General features: G+C 52.2%; 1 protein-coding gene across 1 annotated transcript in view; it reads right to left on the bottom strand.

Annotated features, from left to right (window-relative positions):
• The window catches only part of hydin (HYDIN axonemal central pair apparatus protein), a 157,122-nt gene that overhangs the window by 50,030 nt on the left and 89,592 nt on the right, over nt 1-17,500 (bottom strand). The window contains exons 24-36 of the mRNA XM_035419534.1: nt 15,661-15,774; nt 10,947-11,088; nt 9,929-10,060; nt 9,457-9,666; nt 7,534-7,674; nt 6,851-7,025; nt 6,365-6,495; nt 5,465-5,598; nt 4,938-5,074; nt 2,749-2,876; nt 2,384-2,578; nt 1,685-1,834; nt 62-113 (exon numbers count right to left, since the gene is read on the bottom strand). Of these exons, the coding sequence (XP_035275425.1) occupies nt 62-113; nt 1,685-1,834; nt 2,384-2,578; nt 2,749-2,876; nt 4,938-5,074; nt 5,465-5,598; nt 6,365-6,495; nt 6,851-7,025; nt 7,534-7,674; nt 9,457-9,666; nt 9,929-10,060; nt 10,947-11,088; nt 15,661-15,774 (1,841 nt within the window). The remainder of the gene's footprint in view (nt 1-61; nt 114-1,684; nt 1,835-2,383; nt 2,579-2,748; nt 2,877-4,937; nt 5,075-5,464; nt 5,599-6,364; nt 6,496-6,850; nt 7,026-7,533; nt 7,675-9,456; nt 9,667-9,928; nt 10,061-10,946; nt 11,089-15,660; nt 15,775-17,500) is intronic.

Raw genomic sequence — 17,500 nt, 5'->3', positions numbered from 1 at the left:
TCAACATTTATATCAATGAACTGGCCAAAGCGCTGGAACAATCTGCAGCACCTGGACTCACCCTTGATGATAAAGAAATCAAATTCCTTCTCTATGCAGATGACCTGGTTCTGCTATCGCCCACAGAACATGGACTGCAGCAGAGCCTGGCTCTAGTAGAGAAACACTGTCAAGCCTGGGCCCTGACAGTGAATATGACTAAAACCAAAATTATGATCTTTCAAAGAAGATCCAGATTTCAGGGAAACAAATACAGATTCAAATTAGGAAATAAAACAATTGAACACAGTAACAATTACAGTTATTTAGGTTTAAAAATAAGCTCAACAGGAAGCTTTAACTTGGCGGTAAATGAACTGAAGGAGAAAGCACGCAGGGCATTCTATGCCATAAAGAAAAATACTCAAATTATACTGCCTGTCAAAATTTGGCTTAAAATATTCCAATCAGTGATTCAACCAATTGCATTATATGGCAGCGAAGTGTGGGGTCCGCTCACAGAGCAAGATTTTACAAAATGGGACAAACACCCCATAGAAACCCTGCATGCAGAACTCTGTAAAAACATCCTCCATGTCCAGAGGAAAGCACCAAACAATGCATGCAGGGCAGAATTAGGCCAATACCCACTATTAATTAACATCCAAAAAAGGGCAGTTAAATTTTGGATTCACCTCAAAAACAGCGACCCCCACTCTTATCATTACAAGGCCCTGAAATACCAAGAGATGAGCCCAAAGAAGAGTCCCCTCAGCCAGCTAGTCTTGAAGCTTAGTTCATTAACCCCTACTAACACAAAGCAGCCTCAAGACAGCAACATACAAACAATTAGAGTCAACCAAATTATAGCAAAACATAAAGAAAATTACATCACCTATTGGGACACACAAACAAAAACACAAAGCAAATTAGAATGCTATCGGGCCCTAAAAAGAGAGTACACTGTGGCAGATTACCTGACCACAGTGAAAGATTCAAAAACAAGGAAAATATTGACAAGATATAGACTCAGTGAACACAACCTGGCTATCGAGACAGGTAGACACCGGCAGACCTGGCTGCCCAGAGAGGACAGGTTGTGCTCACTTTGCGACACTGAAGAGGTGGAGACAGAGCTTCATTTCCTCACAAAATGTGAGAAATACAGAGAGACAAGGTCACTGTTCTTCCTAAAAATGAAAAAAATCTGCCCACAATTTGAGATGCACTCAGAGACAGAGAAGCTGCCATTCCTTTTGGGAGAAAGAAGGGAATGTGTAGATTTGGCAGCACAATACATTGCCACTTGCCACAAACTGAGGGACAGGGAGTAACATTGACACCAGAAAAGTAACATTATTATAGTTAATTGACACTTTGTATGTGTTATGTTCTAGATGTAGAATTTTATTTCTGTGGATTGTCTGGATTTTATATTTTTTCTGTTTATTGTAGTTAAATTGTTATTGCCTGTCTGTTATATTTGTCATGTGAGTGAATGCTTTGGCAATGTAAGTGTACCCTTACCATGCCAATAAAGCTTATTGAATTGAATTGAATTGAATTGAGAGAGAGAGAGAGGGGGAAAGAGAGAAAGAGAGAGAAAGAGAGAGAGAGAGAGAGAGGGGGAAAGAGAGAAAGAGAGAGAAAGAGAGAGAGAGAACAGGAGAATCTGTCAGGCTCCGTACCCCCTCCGGGTCCTTACCCCTTCCGCAGGGCTGAATTTGACCTGCACGTTGACCCTGTCGCCAGGCAACAGCAGCCCGGCGGAGGGCAGCATCTGGAACGCCGCCGGGGGGGGCCTCGGCTCCTGCCGGGCCTTCCGTCTCAGGTGGAGGGGGACGTGCCTGTCCATCTGTGGCGGGGGGGGGGGGGGGGACATCAGAATGCCAGGTCCGTGTCAGACGCATCATTAAAACACCATCGCGGAACAGCGGCGTAAAGGCTAAAACGGGTAAACGCTCCTGAGTACGGCCATTTAGGCAGCGTGCACCACAGAAGAGGATGAGCAGTGACACATACGTGTGCAGGAAAATACGCTGCTACTTCCTGTGGGAAAGGATATGGGGGGGAAATTCACAAATCTGCTCATCAACCTGCCTTTCCCCCGCACCTCAGCAGATCCATAAAGGCTGGGATCCCCCCCACACACTCACACACTGAGCAACTCAACGACCACAGCAAAGCCAGCGCCACAGTTACCATAGTTACATGGTTACCATAAGGCACCACTGCAGCCATGGGCTTAGTGAAGCTCCTGCTCTTGTCTACTGGAGGACGTTTACATCACCGCAGGCTGTACCCTGAGAGAACCACTGCTCAAAACTCCCCCCGTGTGTTTCACTATTTCACTTATATCCACAGCTGGACTGCAGGGGGCGCTGTCTTGCCCAGGGCACGGTACCTTCTTTTTGGGCGCCTCCTCCTCGGCCACACTCCACTCGCAGGGGACCGGCTCCTGATTGGACAGCTGGACGGTGATCACCTGACACTGGCCGCACTGGATGGTGCCGAAGTGCAGCGTCTCCCGGGAGACGGTGAGCGACGGCGCGGTCACCACCGCCCGCAGGCGCACCTGCACCCAAGGCCCGCCCACCACCTGTCAATCAAACACCACACATGCAGCTTTTAGCCAATAGCGTGCCGGAACAGTGCATGTCAGGATGTAACCCATGAGTATCGATCCCCCGCAGCTCTCCCAAGGCCCCTCCCACCACCCCTGCCACCCGCTCTGCTCCGCCCACCACCCCTGTCCTCTGCTCCGCCCACCTGGATGGGCATGATGGCGTCCACCTCCCCCAGGTCCAGGTTAGCTCCACGCGGGTCGAACTTCACCTCAAAGGTCTCCGTCTCGCAATAGGGCAAGTTCTTCACTCTGTCCAGCTCTGTGCTGAACCCTAAAAGGGGGAGGGGGGGGGGGGGGGGGGCAGGGGTAATAGGGGGGTCAGGGGTAAGAAGGTTACTGGGGGGTGGGGCAGGGCTCTACAGTACTCCCAATTTTAGAGCATTTGCTCCTAAAAATTCATGTGTGCCAACCGGAAAAATAATTTAGGAGCCCATCTACTAACTGGGATCAACTGGTGTGCTACTGAACTTACGAGCATGTGGGCTCCTTGGAAAAAATGTATTCAAACCCAGTGTTCTGGAACTCGCTTTCAGTCACCAGCAGTGATTGTGACATCAGCATTAGAACGCTCAGGTAAGAACGTTCCAATCACACATCTGTGACCTCACACTTTAAAAACGCCTGGGTTCACTATTCACACACAGACCTGGCTCTGGCCTTTCTCAGTGTGACTCCGTGCACTGGCCCGGGCCTCTGTGGATCCTAAAGCTCATTATTACCGCAGCGCATGACAGTCCCTGACAGCTGTCAGTCTCCCACACATCAGCGCACCAACAGGACAGGAAGCGGACGCAGACGAATTAGCATACCGATTTGGGCCAATTAAATGCGTGTCAGACCTCACGCAGCTCAGGCTGAAGGCTGCCGCGGTTGGAGAGCCCCACATGCCGTTTAGAAGGCGCGCCAAAGTGAAATTTACGGCTCGCGAAACCCGCGGTTGTGTCTGCTGCATAAATACGGTTAGCCAAACGAAGTCTGGCGGTTTATCTGAGTCTCCTCAGCAGTTTATCTAAATGCCTGCGGTAGGTTATCTCACTCTCTGATAGGTTATCTGAATCTGTGGTAGGTTACCGGAATCTCTATGGTAGGTTATCTGAATCTCTGTGGTAGCTTATCGTAATCTCTGTGGTAGGTTATCAGAATCGCCATGGCAGGTTATCAGACTTTCTACGGTAGGAAGGGCAGCTTCTCATGCGCACACCCCATCCCAATCTGGCCATTTCCGGGACAGCCCAGCTCAGTAACAGTGAGTGTCTCAGAGAGAGATTGGACGGGCACCAGGGTGGAGATCAGTTCAGATTTAAGCAAGGCCAGTTCAGGAAGTGAACTGAAACGCACAGATAGAGACCCACAGTGTCCTATGAGAGCTCATTCGGGGGGTGAAGTCAGGGATACTGAGTGGCTCAGCTCAGCCTCTTGGCAGCTCATGAAAGTTGGGCCCGAACAACTGAGACGCCACAGATCCCAAGCGCAGGCTTTTCGGCGTCGCTGGTTTTTGAGGTGCGCGTTGCGTTTCCATGACGACGCTCCACCACGCCCCCTTTTCAGTTGCATTCGGTGCCGTCCTGACCGAAAAATATTTTAGGAGCACATCTACTAACTGGGATGCATTAGTGTGCTCCTGAATTTCTTTCAACTAACGAGCACATGTGCCCCTTTGAAAAAAATATGTTGTCGTAGAGCCCCCCCATGACCACAGTCCTATGGGCCCTACAGCACTGGGACACCACTGCCTTTGTCCCATGAAAGTAAGGGTACATTTAAACTGCCCAGGCTGCCTGGGGTTAGTGGTGCATTAGTTCTACCCAGTGAAACACCTGGTGCTGAATGAATCGTGTTGTAATGAACCAGTGGTCAGTGAATCATATATAATGGCTCAGAAGCAGTGGTCAGTGAATCATATATAATGGCTCAGAAGCAATGGTCAGTGAATCATATATTAAGGCTCAGAAGCAATGGTCAGTGAATCATATATAATGGCTCAGAAGCAATGGTCAGTGAATCACATATAATGGCTCAGAAGCAGTGGTCAGTGAGTCATGTTTAATGGCTCGGAAGCAGTGGTCAGTGAATCACATATAATGGCTCAGAAGCAGTGGTCAGTGAGTCATGTTTAATGGCTCGGAAGCAGTGGTCAGTGAATCACATATAATGGCTCAGAAGCAGTGGTCAGTGAATCATGTTTAATGGCTCAGAAGCAGTGGTCAGTGAGTCATGTTTAATGGCTCGGAAGCAGTGGGCAGTACTGAACGAATCGTGCACATTGGCTGGGAAGCGGAGGTCAGTGCTGAAACGCTCACCTGTACTACAGACACGGGTGAGTGGGACTCACCTGAGCTGGCCAGCAGGCGGCGGTCAGCGCGGAAGGACACGGAGGCGGGGCCGGTGTTGGTCGCCTTGACGATGTGGGTGGCCACGTCGCCGTGGATAACGCAGCCGAAGTCCAGCGCGTACTCGGGCAGCACGAACCTGCGGGGGGGGACGGCGAGGACACTGAGCCCAACGCAGCTCACTCCTGGGGTCAAAGGTCAGCGATGTGCGGGAGGGAGGTAACGAAGCACTGGCTATGGTAACCATGGCGATTGAGGTAACTGTGACACTGGAGTTATGATAAGCCAGGAGGTTTATCATACTCAGATGTACCGCACTCAAACTCAGATTAGTACAGCATATCAAAGCCATGCTCAAATATCTGTGAGCGCAGGGACTAAGATGAGGGCGTGGCCTCACAGTGTTAGAGACATTATGAGGGCGTGGCTTATCCATACATGGGGAAAGAGGGCGTGGCCTCTGAGTGCTAGCAGGTGAGAAGAGCACATGATCTGAGAGAGAAGGGGTGAGGTAAAGGTGTGACCCCACCTGCTGAGCCTCTTGCGCCACCTGCTGCCGGACCCAGGAGTGTCCCTGCTCTCCTCCTCTGCCTCCTCCAGGAGGAGTACAGCGTTCTCCTTCACCAGCAGCCTCTCCACCTCCATCTGCAGCAGGGCATCGTACTACAGAGAGAGAGAGAGAGGGGGGAGGGGGAGAGAGGGAGAGAGAGAGGGAGGGTGAGAGGGGGGAGGGGGAGAGAGGGAGAGAGAGGGAGGGTGAGAGGGGGAGAGAGAGAGGGTAAGGGGGGATGAGAGAGGACGAGAAAGAGGGGAGTGAGAGAGGGTGAAACAGAGAGAGAGAGAGAGAGAGGGTGAGAGTCTCAAAAGAGAGGGAAAGAAAAGCAGAATAGAAATGGGAAGACAGAAGAGAGAAAGAGGGAGGGAGGAACAGAATAGGCAGAGAGAGATTCGGTGTTGGTGATGGACAGAGAAATGGATCAATCACATCATTCTGTTAATTTTCCTTGTTACCTGATGTTTCATGTGCTCCTTGCCATGCTTTGGCAATACAGATACAAATTTTGTCATGACAATAAAGCACTTTGAATTTGAATTTTAGAAGGGTTATAAAAAGGGGAGAAATAAAGAGAGAAACATTTTAAGACCATTCCCACCATTACCGCTATGAATAATATTTAGTACAATAAGTACTACTCCATTTCAACACGTCCACGTTCTTCATCACCCTGGATACCGTAAGCCAGCCCACTGGAGGACACACTGAGCTTAAGCAAGGCTCTGCAGTAATCCAGCATCACTGCACTTTGGGGAGTCTGGCCTTCAGGCTGAGGGGGGTCTGGTTTCTCTGCTCCCAGGTAGCTACGGTTTGGAGAAGATAGGGGGGGAGGACGAGGAGTTTTTCAGGTTTTGGGGGAGAGGGGAAACTCACGGTGGGGACGTAGTCGTCCACGGACAGGGTCACCCCTCCGGTTTGGGGCCGGCTGAGCATCTCCTCCCTCTGCCGCTCCCTCTCCAGCGCCTCCCTGGCCTCCTTCAGCACGGAGCCATACCTCTCCTCCTCTGCTCCCAAAAAAAGGGGGGTGGGGGGGGGGGTCAGGGAACGAGGGAGGGGAGAGGGGGGTTAATATCCTCAGCACACTTTCATTTAACAGATTTTTCCATATTCAGCCAAATGCAGATCAAATCGAGCCGGCAATCTTGCTCTCGCTCTCGCTCTCGCTCTCTGCGCACCGTCAGCTTAAAGAGGCACAAAATGGCTGACAGGCGGCCAAACGGAGAACACCAGGGAATGCTGGATATGGGCGTTTAATGGATGCGGCGTCAGGCTCCATTACGCCGGGCCCATTCGGCAGCGCCCGAGGCGGCCATTTTGTGATGACTCTTTCTCCCCCGGATGGCTGGACAGAACGCATACCCAGGTCTCTGGGGAGGTCCAGGCAGACGCGCGGGAAGATCCCCTCTCCTCTCAGGGCGACGGTCTCCACCTCGAAGAAGGACACCTGGAGGTCAAAGGTCGCGTGGAAGACCTCGGGGACCCCCGGCAGGTAGTACACCGTCAGTTTCTGCTCCGCATTGGCCTGTATGTGGCCCTGTCACAGGGAGAGGGCAAGAAGGGTGGAGTGATTATTCACCATTACAGAAACAACAGCCTCTCTGCTTTTCATTTTAGGGTGGTATCAATTCATTATCAATTGTACAGTTGTACAGCACAAACGCCAGTTTATGAAACCAGTGAACCACACACAAACACAGACACACACACACACACACACACCCCCACTCAAACCAAGCACACACACACACACACACACATGCACACACGCACACACAGTATATAGTACATGTATGAACATTTCCCTCAGTCCAGGAAGTGGGCATGAGGGAAGCTTCAGTAAAATAAACAGAACACCTTGGTTCAGGAGCTGAACAGTATGTGGAACAGTTATCACCCCTGGGGCTGTACATTTAAGCTCCTGAGTTTGTGAGTGGCCCCCCAGGGAGGAATTTACCCCCCTGCTGACTATGTGGGTGACCCCCCCCCCCCAGAGAGGGGTTTACCCCCCTGACTGTGCGGGTGACCCCCCAGGGGGGACTGACCGTGCGGGGGACGACCAGGGGCACCCCGGGCAGCAGATCCTCGGGGGGCAGATCTGGCTCCCCCAGCAGGGCGCTGAACTCCAACCCCACCTTCCCCGTGTTCCACAGGGTGACCTCCGCCTCTGCCACACGGTCAAACAACTGGGGAGGGAGAGGGTGAGTGGGGGGGGAGGGAGAGAGAGGGGGAGGGGGAGAGAGAGAGAGGGAGAGATAGGGGTAGAGAGGCAGAGAGAGAGAAAGAGAGAGACAGCAGGAACCAGAATCAAAACCCAAAAACCTGGCACGGTTCACATTCCCGCTTGCACCGGAACATTCCGGACTGTTCCTGCCAGACTCAGCCAATCCTGGGAGACCTCGACAGGCCTGAACAGGATGGCGGCAACATAACAAGATGGTGGACAACCAGGCAGCGTCCAGGCCAGGTTATTGAATAAAGCACCTGTTCAAGGAGACCGCCTGCCACCTGGTCAGCTTGGGCCAACGGCGTCGCCTGAGGCTGGCGCAAAAAAAAGGGGCACGCTAAATGCGGGCACCTCTAGGACCCTGGCACAGGCTGGCAAGTCACCTTAAAGAGAGGTAAAATATCTCCAGTAGCCAGTAGCCCGTAACTGCCCACGCTAAGAAGCGAGAGAAATTTGATCTGGAAGCAGCAGAAGCTGAGAAGCTATTTGGCTGATAGAATTCGCGCCCCACCGATACGCCCACTATCGCTCCGAATGGACCGGTAAGCGCGGGGGCGTCCTTAACTAGTTTTAGGCGATAGGCCCACGCTGGGCGGCGGTGCCACCACCACAGGAAGGAAGCGGACGGGACAAACAGTCGCTCCCCTGGGACAGCGGTCCGCTCCTCCTCCTCCTCCTCTGCAGCAGGAGCAGGAGGAGGACTGCCGAAAGCAGGAGGCGTTTTACCCCCCCCCGTCTCCGGCACGGGCGGAGAGCACGCTGGGGCCGCCAGCTCGCCAGTGTCACGTGACCTCTCCGGCGCACAGTTCCCGCCGCGCCGCTCGCGGGCGTCTCCCGCACAGGTGGCGGCTCATCGATAAACGCGAGCGACTTTTCACTGCTGTGACTGAAGGATACAGAGGATGGCCTCTCGCCTCTGCAGTCGGGTTTCTTCCCACTGGAGAAGCTTTTTTTTCTCTCCACCGTTTGGAGTGTTTTTCCTACCACTGGGGAGTTTATTTTCACCACACCTGCTCGATTTGTGGGGGGTTCAGGCCTGGTTTCTGCCCAATTTCCTTTTCCTTGTTTTCCCTGTAATACGTCTCTGTGACAGTGTTTCTGAACAAAAGCTATGTGCAAATAAAGTTGAACTGAACTGGACTGGAGGGAATGTCGGCCTAATGCAAGCTATAACAAGCTACCAGCAAGCTTCTACGAATCATCGAGTGCATAAAGTACCTAAATGTAACCCAAAGATTAAGTCCTCAATGTTTTAAGAGTTCTACGATGTTGGGCTGTAACCACAGGACTGTCGTTTTGTTGCTGCTGATTGGCTGTATGTGCATGTGGGCGTGAAAGCTCCACCCCCATGGTCCACAAGTTCCGTGCACAGCAGCACTCACTCGGTTCAGTGGAAATCTGAGTGGCCACAAAAGTTCCCATAATGCTCCCCCAGGGCAGTACTGCAAAACATACCTGGCACTCTCAGGTGACTTCCCTGGTTAAATAAAGAAAAGATAAATGGGGAGATCTGTACCTGGAGACAGGTTTGGACTCAGCCCTTTGAAGAATAGGTTCTTTGCAAGGTTTTTTTTTTTTTCTTTCTTCCAAAATACTAAGTCAGTGTTCTAGAACTTCCCTGCTTCCAGTCACCAGCAGTGACTGTGACATCAGCGATGGAATGTTCAGTTAAGAACGTTCTGATCGCACACTAATCTGTGACCTCACGCCTTAAAGGGCCAAGGGGCAAGCGGCAGGGTACCTGCAGGCCCAGGTCGATCTCCGTGGTGTCCAGGCTGTAGCTGGCCAGCGAGGACTCCCCCTGCAGGGCGATCTCATAGGTGGGCCCGCCCTCCACCTGGCACAGGGCCAGCGCCTGGCCGCTGATGTGGGCGTGGCCGTAGAAGGTGAAGGACACCTGCTGGCTCTCGCCCGGGAGCAGGACCCCGTGGATCGGCAGGATGTCGAACACCTGCGCGCGGGAGAGAGGCTGTAACCGGGGGCAACCGACGGCAAGGCAACGAGGCCTGACAGAAACCATGCTTGCCATGCTATTTGGCCATATTCCACTGACAGGAATGGAGAGGCAGTGATGATTGAGAAAATAATAATAATAGTACTAGCAATTAATTTATTAATTCAGCACTTGTCTTGCAGGTGTGCAAACTGCCATACAGATATTGGATGTGACATTATATGACAGATTTAATTACTAATATTTAATGCGTAGTTACCTGTTCCACTCCGACACTGGGCTGGTCTTCGGCACTGGGACTCTGGGCTTCATGGTTCCCCTCGGAACTCTGGGGCGGCTGGCCCGGTGAAGTTCGGTGGGCGGGGTCCTGTGGGTCACCCCCAGACATGCCCTGGGTTTGAGAAACACGGCCACAGTGCCTATGAGTCACCTTCCCCCTCGCCACACCCCAACCACCCCCGCCCCACCCCAACCACCCGCACTCTACTGAAGTCCTAACGTCACTGAGGCAACAAGCCCACAGATAAAAACTGTGACTGCTACACACAGACTGAGCTCTGACAGATCCCCAGCCTAACACCTGTTTCTAGAGAGAGACTGGTCACCTTTTCTCTCTGTAATTGAACTGAATTTTGAGTCCAATGTATCAGTCTAATAATATAAATGAGACATTCCTTCTCTGTCTGCATTCCATCTCTCTCTCAAATTAAAATGAGCGTTATCTTCAGGAAAGAATCCGAGTTCCTAAAGCAGAAAGTACACAGACCGTGACATTATAAGAACAGGAGAAGAAAAAAAAAACACAGTGAGTCATCCAAACCCCCCAACCACACAAACCCAATCTGTCTCTCCCCCAAGCCCCCCCTCTCTCTCCTACACTCTTCCTTCTCTCTCCCTACACTTTCTCTCTCTCTCCTATACTCCCCCTCTCCTGTATTCTTTCTCTCTTTCCTATACACTATCTCTCTCTCTCCCCCATTCTTATTCCCCCATCTTCACTCACTCTCTCTGTAATGTAGCTGTGCAATAGCAATGTTACAGTTACAGTAAGTAGCATCAAATAGGAGAAACAGGTGACCTGTCAGTCATTTCAGATGATAAGGGCTACACCGCTCTCTCTCTCTCCCTCTCTCTCCCTCTCTCTTTCTGCCTGCGGTGGTTGTCTGGGTTTGTTTTTTGTTGTTTGGTCTGCTTTTTGAATTTCTGTAATTTCTGCATTTGAACAATGTCCCAATAAAAGGGGTCTTTTAAAAAATCTCTCTCTCTCTGTCTCTCACCTCCTTGGTAAGAACAGGGCTGCTGCGAGGAGGGGGCGTGTCCATTGGGGAGCCCCGCCCTCCCCTGATCTCATTTTCGGGGTTCTTCTCGCCCCCCTCCTCCATCTCATCCTCCAAGTGCAGCGTGGGGGCTTCCACTTCCCTTCAAAGGGAGATGGCAAAAATAAACAAAACAAAACAAAACAAAAAAAAAAGAGAGAATAATTTAACATAGAGATTCACTCACTTCCTGCGCATAAAAGGAAGATTAATTAACAACAGTAATACTCATGGGGAAAGAACAAGGGAATTCAACTACAGGGCATAGGAAACTCTTTAGGAACTTTACAAAACAAAAACAGATTCATAAAGTCAGAAAGAGAGAGAGAGCCCTTAGAATCAAACTAGACTATAACACTGTTATTACACAGCTAACAGAGACAGAGCCCCTTGCATCAAACATGGCTATAACACTGTTATTACACAGCTAGCAGAGATAGAGCTCTTAGCATATAACAGGACTATAACACGTATTACACAGCTAGGGGTTTTTTCCAAGTAAAAAGTGACTGGAAATGATGTATTACACTGTTATTACCATGCTGTACTGATGTCACAGTGACAGTGATATAAATATGTTAATAATAACAATGTTTCTGTTGTTTTTGTTGCTTTTACAGAAGGAATTTGACATATTATGAGCCAAATATTTCACAAAGAACAGAGATTGAGAAGAGAAGGAGATTTTGCATCTGTATGAATGCATAATTAAGTTTCTGTACTCTTTGGAAACATTGACAAAATGGATTTCCTGCCAATAAAAAAAATGTAATTTGAGAGAGACAGAGAGAGAGCTAGAGGGGGGAGAGAGAGGGGGAGGGCGTAAAAGAGGGAGCGAGAGAGGGATTAAGACAGAGGGAGAGGGAGTGAGAGAGAAAGAGAGAGAGAGAGGGGGGAAGGGATTCTGGAATAAACAGACAGCACACACATACACCTGCAGCCATACAGTGCTGTGACAGCAGCCTCTTCATTCTGAACAGACAGGATCGCTCTCACACCGTAACCATGGTACCCAGCATTCACAGACACAGAGGCTCTGTTTAAACGCTTCTCTCCACTTTCTGTCATACTTCTGACTAATGCTCTGTCTCTTCCTCTTTCACATTCCCTCCCTCTACCCCCTCACCTCTCTTTTACTTTCTCTCCCTCTACCCCTCTCACCTCTCTTTCACTTTCCCTACCTCTACCCTTCTCTCCTATCTTTCACTTTCCCTCCCTCTACCCCTCTCTCCTCTCTTTCACATTCCCTCCCTCTACCCCTCTCACCTCTCTTTTACTTTCCCCCCCTCTACCCATCTCTCCTCTCTTTCACTTTCCTTCCCTCTACACCCCTCTCTCCTCTCTTTCACTATCTCTTCCTCTACCCCTCTCTCCTCTAAGTACTCTTATTTCTTTTCGCACAGTGCAGACCATTTCTCTGGCTGTGGGGAAACAATGAGTGTTTTCCAAACTGGGAGGCTAAACTAAGCTAAATCAAACCCATTATCAGTTGGAGCACCAGGTCATTCATTTACATTAGCGGTAAATGGCTAATGACTTTCTCCCATGGTCTGAACACATGTACGTTATGCCAACGGTAAGCATGGCCCATTACTCAGGGCTCTCCAGACCGGGTGCTGTGCCGACGAGGACCAGCAGGGGGCAGTGTTGTGTAGGGGAAGCAGCAGCAGGCTGCAGCGCTGAGATCATTAACGTCCCTCTCACATGTACGCTGGTAATTTATCAGGGATAATTAATTCGCACGGCACACTCTCCATCAACATCCCAGAGGAGAGGAGAGGAGACCCTTTCCTCACAGCCTCTTCCGAAACAGGTTTTTTTCTGCACAATAACAGATTTCAACGCAGATCTGACATCAGGACACACACACACACAAGCAGACACGCACACACACATACACACACACACAGATACACACACACACGCCTCCTCGCTCGAACGCACGCACGCACATGTACACGGACACACACAGACACACAAACACACACACTCACGCACACACACACACGAACGCACACACACGCACACACAGACACACAAACACACACACACGCACACACACACACACACAGACACACACACGCATGCACGCACACACACACATACACAGATGCTGTTCCAGTGCTGCTCGCTGAGCTAAATATAGAGGATTCAGAAGGCTTTCTACTCCTTCGTTTTAAGTTTTCCTGAGCTGGTTTTACACATTTCAGCACAAGCATGCCACTTCAAATTAGGACCAGCCACACATGCAGCCGATCAATGATCAGGTTTATCTTCACCTTTAAAAGACGGAAAAAAAAACTCATTCTACCCAAACTCCAATCTTTTCTAGCCATCATAATCTTTTCATCTACCCCAATCTGCTCGTTATATAAAAAGCACATGTACTTATGAAGCCATCGGTGACGGGTGAGTGCCGCTTATTCGGGTCGGGGGGACGTCTTAATGGCGTTAGAATCAGAAACGGCTTGCGGAAGACTCCGGGGCTCGAAGCTGGAGGCTCTGCGCCGCTGCGCATCGCCGCGGACGACTGACTCATCGCCGCGTGCGTCCGTCTCATCACCCGTTCACAACCACATCACAATTCAATTACACAAAACTGACAGCTGTGTGAAGAGATCTTTTGATGTAGTCTTGGAAATCTCGAGGGGGGGGGGGGGGGGGCAGAAGTATTTTACTCATCAAAATTTGATATTTTATTTAACATGCAGCCATGTTCTTTCGCAAAGGAGCTGTCACAGGACATCGGCGAATGGGAACGCGGAGACTCAGGGAAGACGGAACACAAGGAGAGCAGGGAGGAGAACAGGAAGGAGAGCAGGGAGGAGAGCAGGGAGGAGAGCAGGGAGAAGGGCAGGAAGGAGAGCAGGGAGGAGAGCAGGGAGGAGAGCAGGGAGGAGAGCAGGAAGGGGAGCAGGGAGGAGAGCAGAGAGGAGAGCAGGAAGGAGGGCAGGGAGGAGAGCAGGGAGGAGAACAGGGAGGAGGGCAGGGAGGAGGGCAGGGAGGAGAGCAGGGAGGAGAGCAGGGAGGAGAGCAGGGAGGAGGGCAGGGAGGAGAACAGGGAGGAGAGCAGGAAGGAGAGCAGGGAGGAGGGCAGGGAGGAGGGCAGGAAGGAGAGCAGGGAGGAGGGCAGGAAGGAGAGCAGGGAGGAGAGCAGGAAGGAGGGCAGGGAGGAGAGCAGGGAGGAGAGCAGGGAGGAGGGCAGGGAGGAGAGCAGGAAGGAGGGCAGGGAGGAGAGCAGAGAGGAGGGCAGGAAGGAGAGCAGAGAGGAGAGCAGGGAGGAGGGCAGGGAGGAGAGCAGGAAGGAGGGCAGGGAGGAGAGCAGAGAGGAGAGCAGGGAGGAGGGCAGGGAGGAGAGCAGGAAGGAGAGCAGGGAGGAGAGCAGGGAGGAGAGCAGAGAGGAGAGCAGGGAGGAGAGCAGGGAGGAGGGCAGGGAGGAGAAGAGGGAGGAGGGCAGGGAGGAGGGCAGGGAGGAGAAGAGGGAGGAGGGCAGGGAGGAGGGCAGGGAGGAGGGCAGGGAGGAGAGCAGGGAGGAGAGCAGAGAGGAGAGCAGGGAGGAGAGCAGGGAGGAGAGCAGGGAGGAGGGCAGGGAGGAGGGCAGGGAGGAGAGCAGAGAGGAGGGCAGGGAGGAGAGCAGGGAGGAGGGCAGGGAGGAGAGCAGGGAGGAGGGCAGGGAGGAGAGCAGGGAGGAGGGCAGGGAGGAGAAGAGGGAGGAGGGCATGGAGGAGGGCAGGGAGGAGAGCAGGAAGGAGGGCAGGGAGGAGAGCAGAGAGGAGGGCAGGAAGGAGAGCAGAGAGGAGAGCAGGGAGGAGGGCAGGGAGGAGAGCAGGGAGGAGGGCAGGGAGGAGAAGAGGGAGGAGGGCAGGGAGGAGGGCAGGGAGGAGAAGAGGGAGGAGGGCAGGGAGGAGGGCAGGGAGGAGAGCAGGGAGGAGAGCAGAGAGGAGAGCAGGGAGGAGGGCAGGGAGGAGAGCAGGAAGGAGAGCAGGGAGGAGAGCAGGGAGGAGGGCAGGGAGGAGAGCAGGGAGGAGGGCAGGGAGGAGAAGAGGGAGGAGGGCAGGGAGGAGAAGAGGGAGGAGGGCAGGGAGGAGAGCAGGGAGGAGGGCAGGGAGGAGGGCAGGGAGGAGAGCAGGGAGGAGAGCAGGCGCTGTTAAAATGACACGATCCTCTTCAGCCCTTTCCAAAAAAAAAAAAAAGGTGCAAAACGGGTAAATTAAAATCTCTGCCATGATTCCCCTCCACAATAACAGGCAATGGGTAGGCCTGTTACCTGTACGCAGGGGTGTTGGGAAGATTCCAAGGGCCCTCAAAAAATATTAGAAGACAGGATTTTTCTCGAGTGACCTGGGGTGGGCGGGCCCATTGTCACCTCGCAAACGCGCTGTAGCAACCCCTCTGCATCTTACAGCAGGCTTAACAGCTGAACTGCTTTAAGTCAGCCCACCAGCAGAAGGCGCTGCTGAGTCGCTGTGTGGTTTTAACCCTTTGGAAGAGGAGGTGATTTTTTTTGGGAATGTTTTGCCAAAATTCCAAGTCAGTGCTCTAGAACTCCCCTGTTTTCAATTACCAGTAGTGAATGTTACATCAGCATTAGAATTTTCAGTTCAGAACATTCCAGTCACACGTCACTGATATTGCCCCTTAAAGGGTTAATAGCGTGCGTATGGTGGGAACAGACCTGCTGGAGTCGAGGTTGAAGTCCGCGTGTTTCTTTTCGGGCGGGTCCCACCGCACGTTCCCCTTCCCCTCTGTCCTTTGGCCACGCCCCTCCTGGGCCGTCTCCCTGGGAAACCTGGTGGGAACAAAACCACTGGCCGCTTTACACCCGAAGGTTAAGGGCTCTGATTGGTCATCATCACTGAGCCAATCGACCCTGCCCGCCCACAGGTGCTTCTCATTGCCAGGAGGCAAGAGGAAAAAAACTAGGTGGGGAATAACAAAGACCTGGACCTCTACGCCACCCCCACACCCCGACATCCGCCCCACCCCCCCACACCCTCGCCCCATGACAGAAGTTCAATCAGCGCAGAACCACACCAGCGCCCCAGGCTCAGCCACTCCGCCTGGGCCCTCTGTTCAAGGACTTCTCCTGGCTGTGTGCTTGTGTGTGTGTCATGGAAGAAAATGAAAAGAAAAAAAGAAAAAAAAAACTGCTGTGTAATTAATTGATCTCCCCTTCGGTGCACTTTAGCCTCAGAAAGAGCGCCATCGATTAATCTTCAGCTGGGGGGGGGGGGGGGGCACGGGGGCCAGCCGCGGTGGGGTTATAGCGGAAAAGCGCCGGCGGGGCCGCGAGCAGCGCCTTTCGGTTGCCACGGAGACGCCGCGCCACACGCCCGAGCCCCAGAGACACTTCAGGGTGGAAACAGAAAAAGAAAAATGGGCAAAAACCAGACCTGAACCCCCAAAAAGCAAGTCTGTGAGCTTAAAAAAAAAACCTCCCTGATGGGACAAAAAGCACGAAGGGGGGGCTCCAAAGGGGGGTCACACATGGGTCAAGTATCCGTGAGCCTGCAGACCGCGCCACGCGTCTCGTGTTCCTGGCTCTTAGAGAGCACATTCAGTGCCCGTCAGGTTCAGACTCCCTGTTAAGAGCTGGGAACGAGGAGCACTGCTCTGTGTGGGGGAAGATTTCTGTCTCACTGCAGCTCTCAGCTCTCTAAGGCCTGAAGGAGCGCTGTGTGTGTGTTTGTGAGTGTGCGTGTGTGTGTTTGTGAGTGCGTGTGTGTGAGTGTGCGTGTGTGTGTGTGTGCGTGTGTGTGTTTGTGAGTGTGTGTGTGTGTGTGTTTGTGGGTGTGTGTGAGTGTGTGTGTGTGAGAGTATGTGTGTGTGTGCGCATGTGGGTGTGTGTGTGTGTGTGTGTGTGTGTGTGTGTGTGTGCGCATGTGGGTGTGTGTGTGTGTGTGTGTGTGTGTATGTGTGTGTGTGCGCATGTGGGTGTGTGTGTGTGTGTGAGTGTGTGTGTGTGTGTGCGCATGTGGGTGTGTGTGTGTGTGTGAGTGTGTGTGTGTGTGTGCGCATGTGGGTGTGTGTGTGTGTGTGAGTGTGTGTGTGTGTGTGCGCATGTGGGTGTGTGTGTGTGTGTGAGTGTGTGTGTGTGTGTGCGCATGTGGGTGTGTGTGTGTGTGTGTGCGCATGTGGGTGTGTGTGTGTGTGTGTGAGTGTGTGTGTGTGTGTGCGCATGTGGGTGTGTGTGTGTGTGTGAGTGTGTGTGTGTGTGTGCGCATGTGGGTGTGTGTGTGTGTGTGTGTGTGTGTGTGTGTGTGCGCATGTGGGTGTGTGTGTGTGTGTGAGTGTGTGTGTGTGTGTGCGCATGTGGGTGTGTGTGTGTGTGTGAGTGTGTGTGTGTGTGTGTGCGCATGTGGGTGTGTGTGTGTGTGTGAGTGTGTGTGTGTGTGTGCGCATGTGGGTGTGTGTGTGTGTGTGAGTGTGTGTGTGTGTGCGCATGTGGGTGTGTGTGTGTGTGTGAGTGTGTGTGTGTGTGTGCGCATGTGGGTGTGTGTGTGTGTGTGAGTGTG

Source organism: Anguilla anguilla, chromosome 5 (genome assembly GCF_013347855.1).
Source record: "Anguilla anguilla isolate fAngAng1 chromosome 5, fAngAng1.pri, whole genome shotgun sequence".
Classification (NCBI taxonomy): Eukaryota; Metazoa; Chordata; class Actinopteri; order Anguilliformes; family Anguillidae; genus Anguilla; species Anguilla anguilla.
The sequence above is the reverse complement of the archived record's forward strand: the minus strand, read 5'-3'. Positions and strand labels throughout refer to the sequence as shown.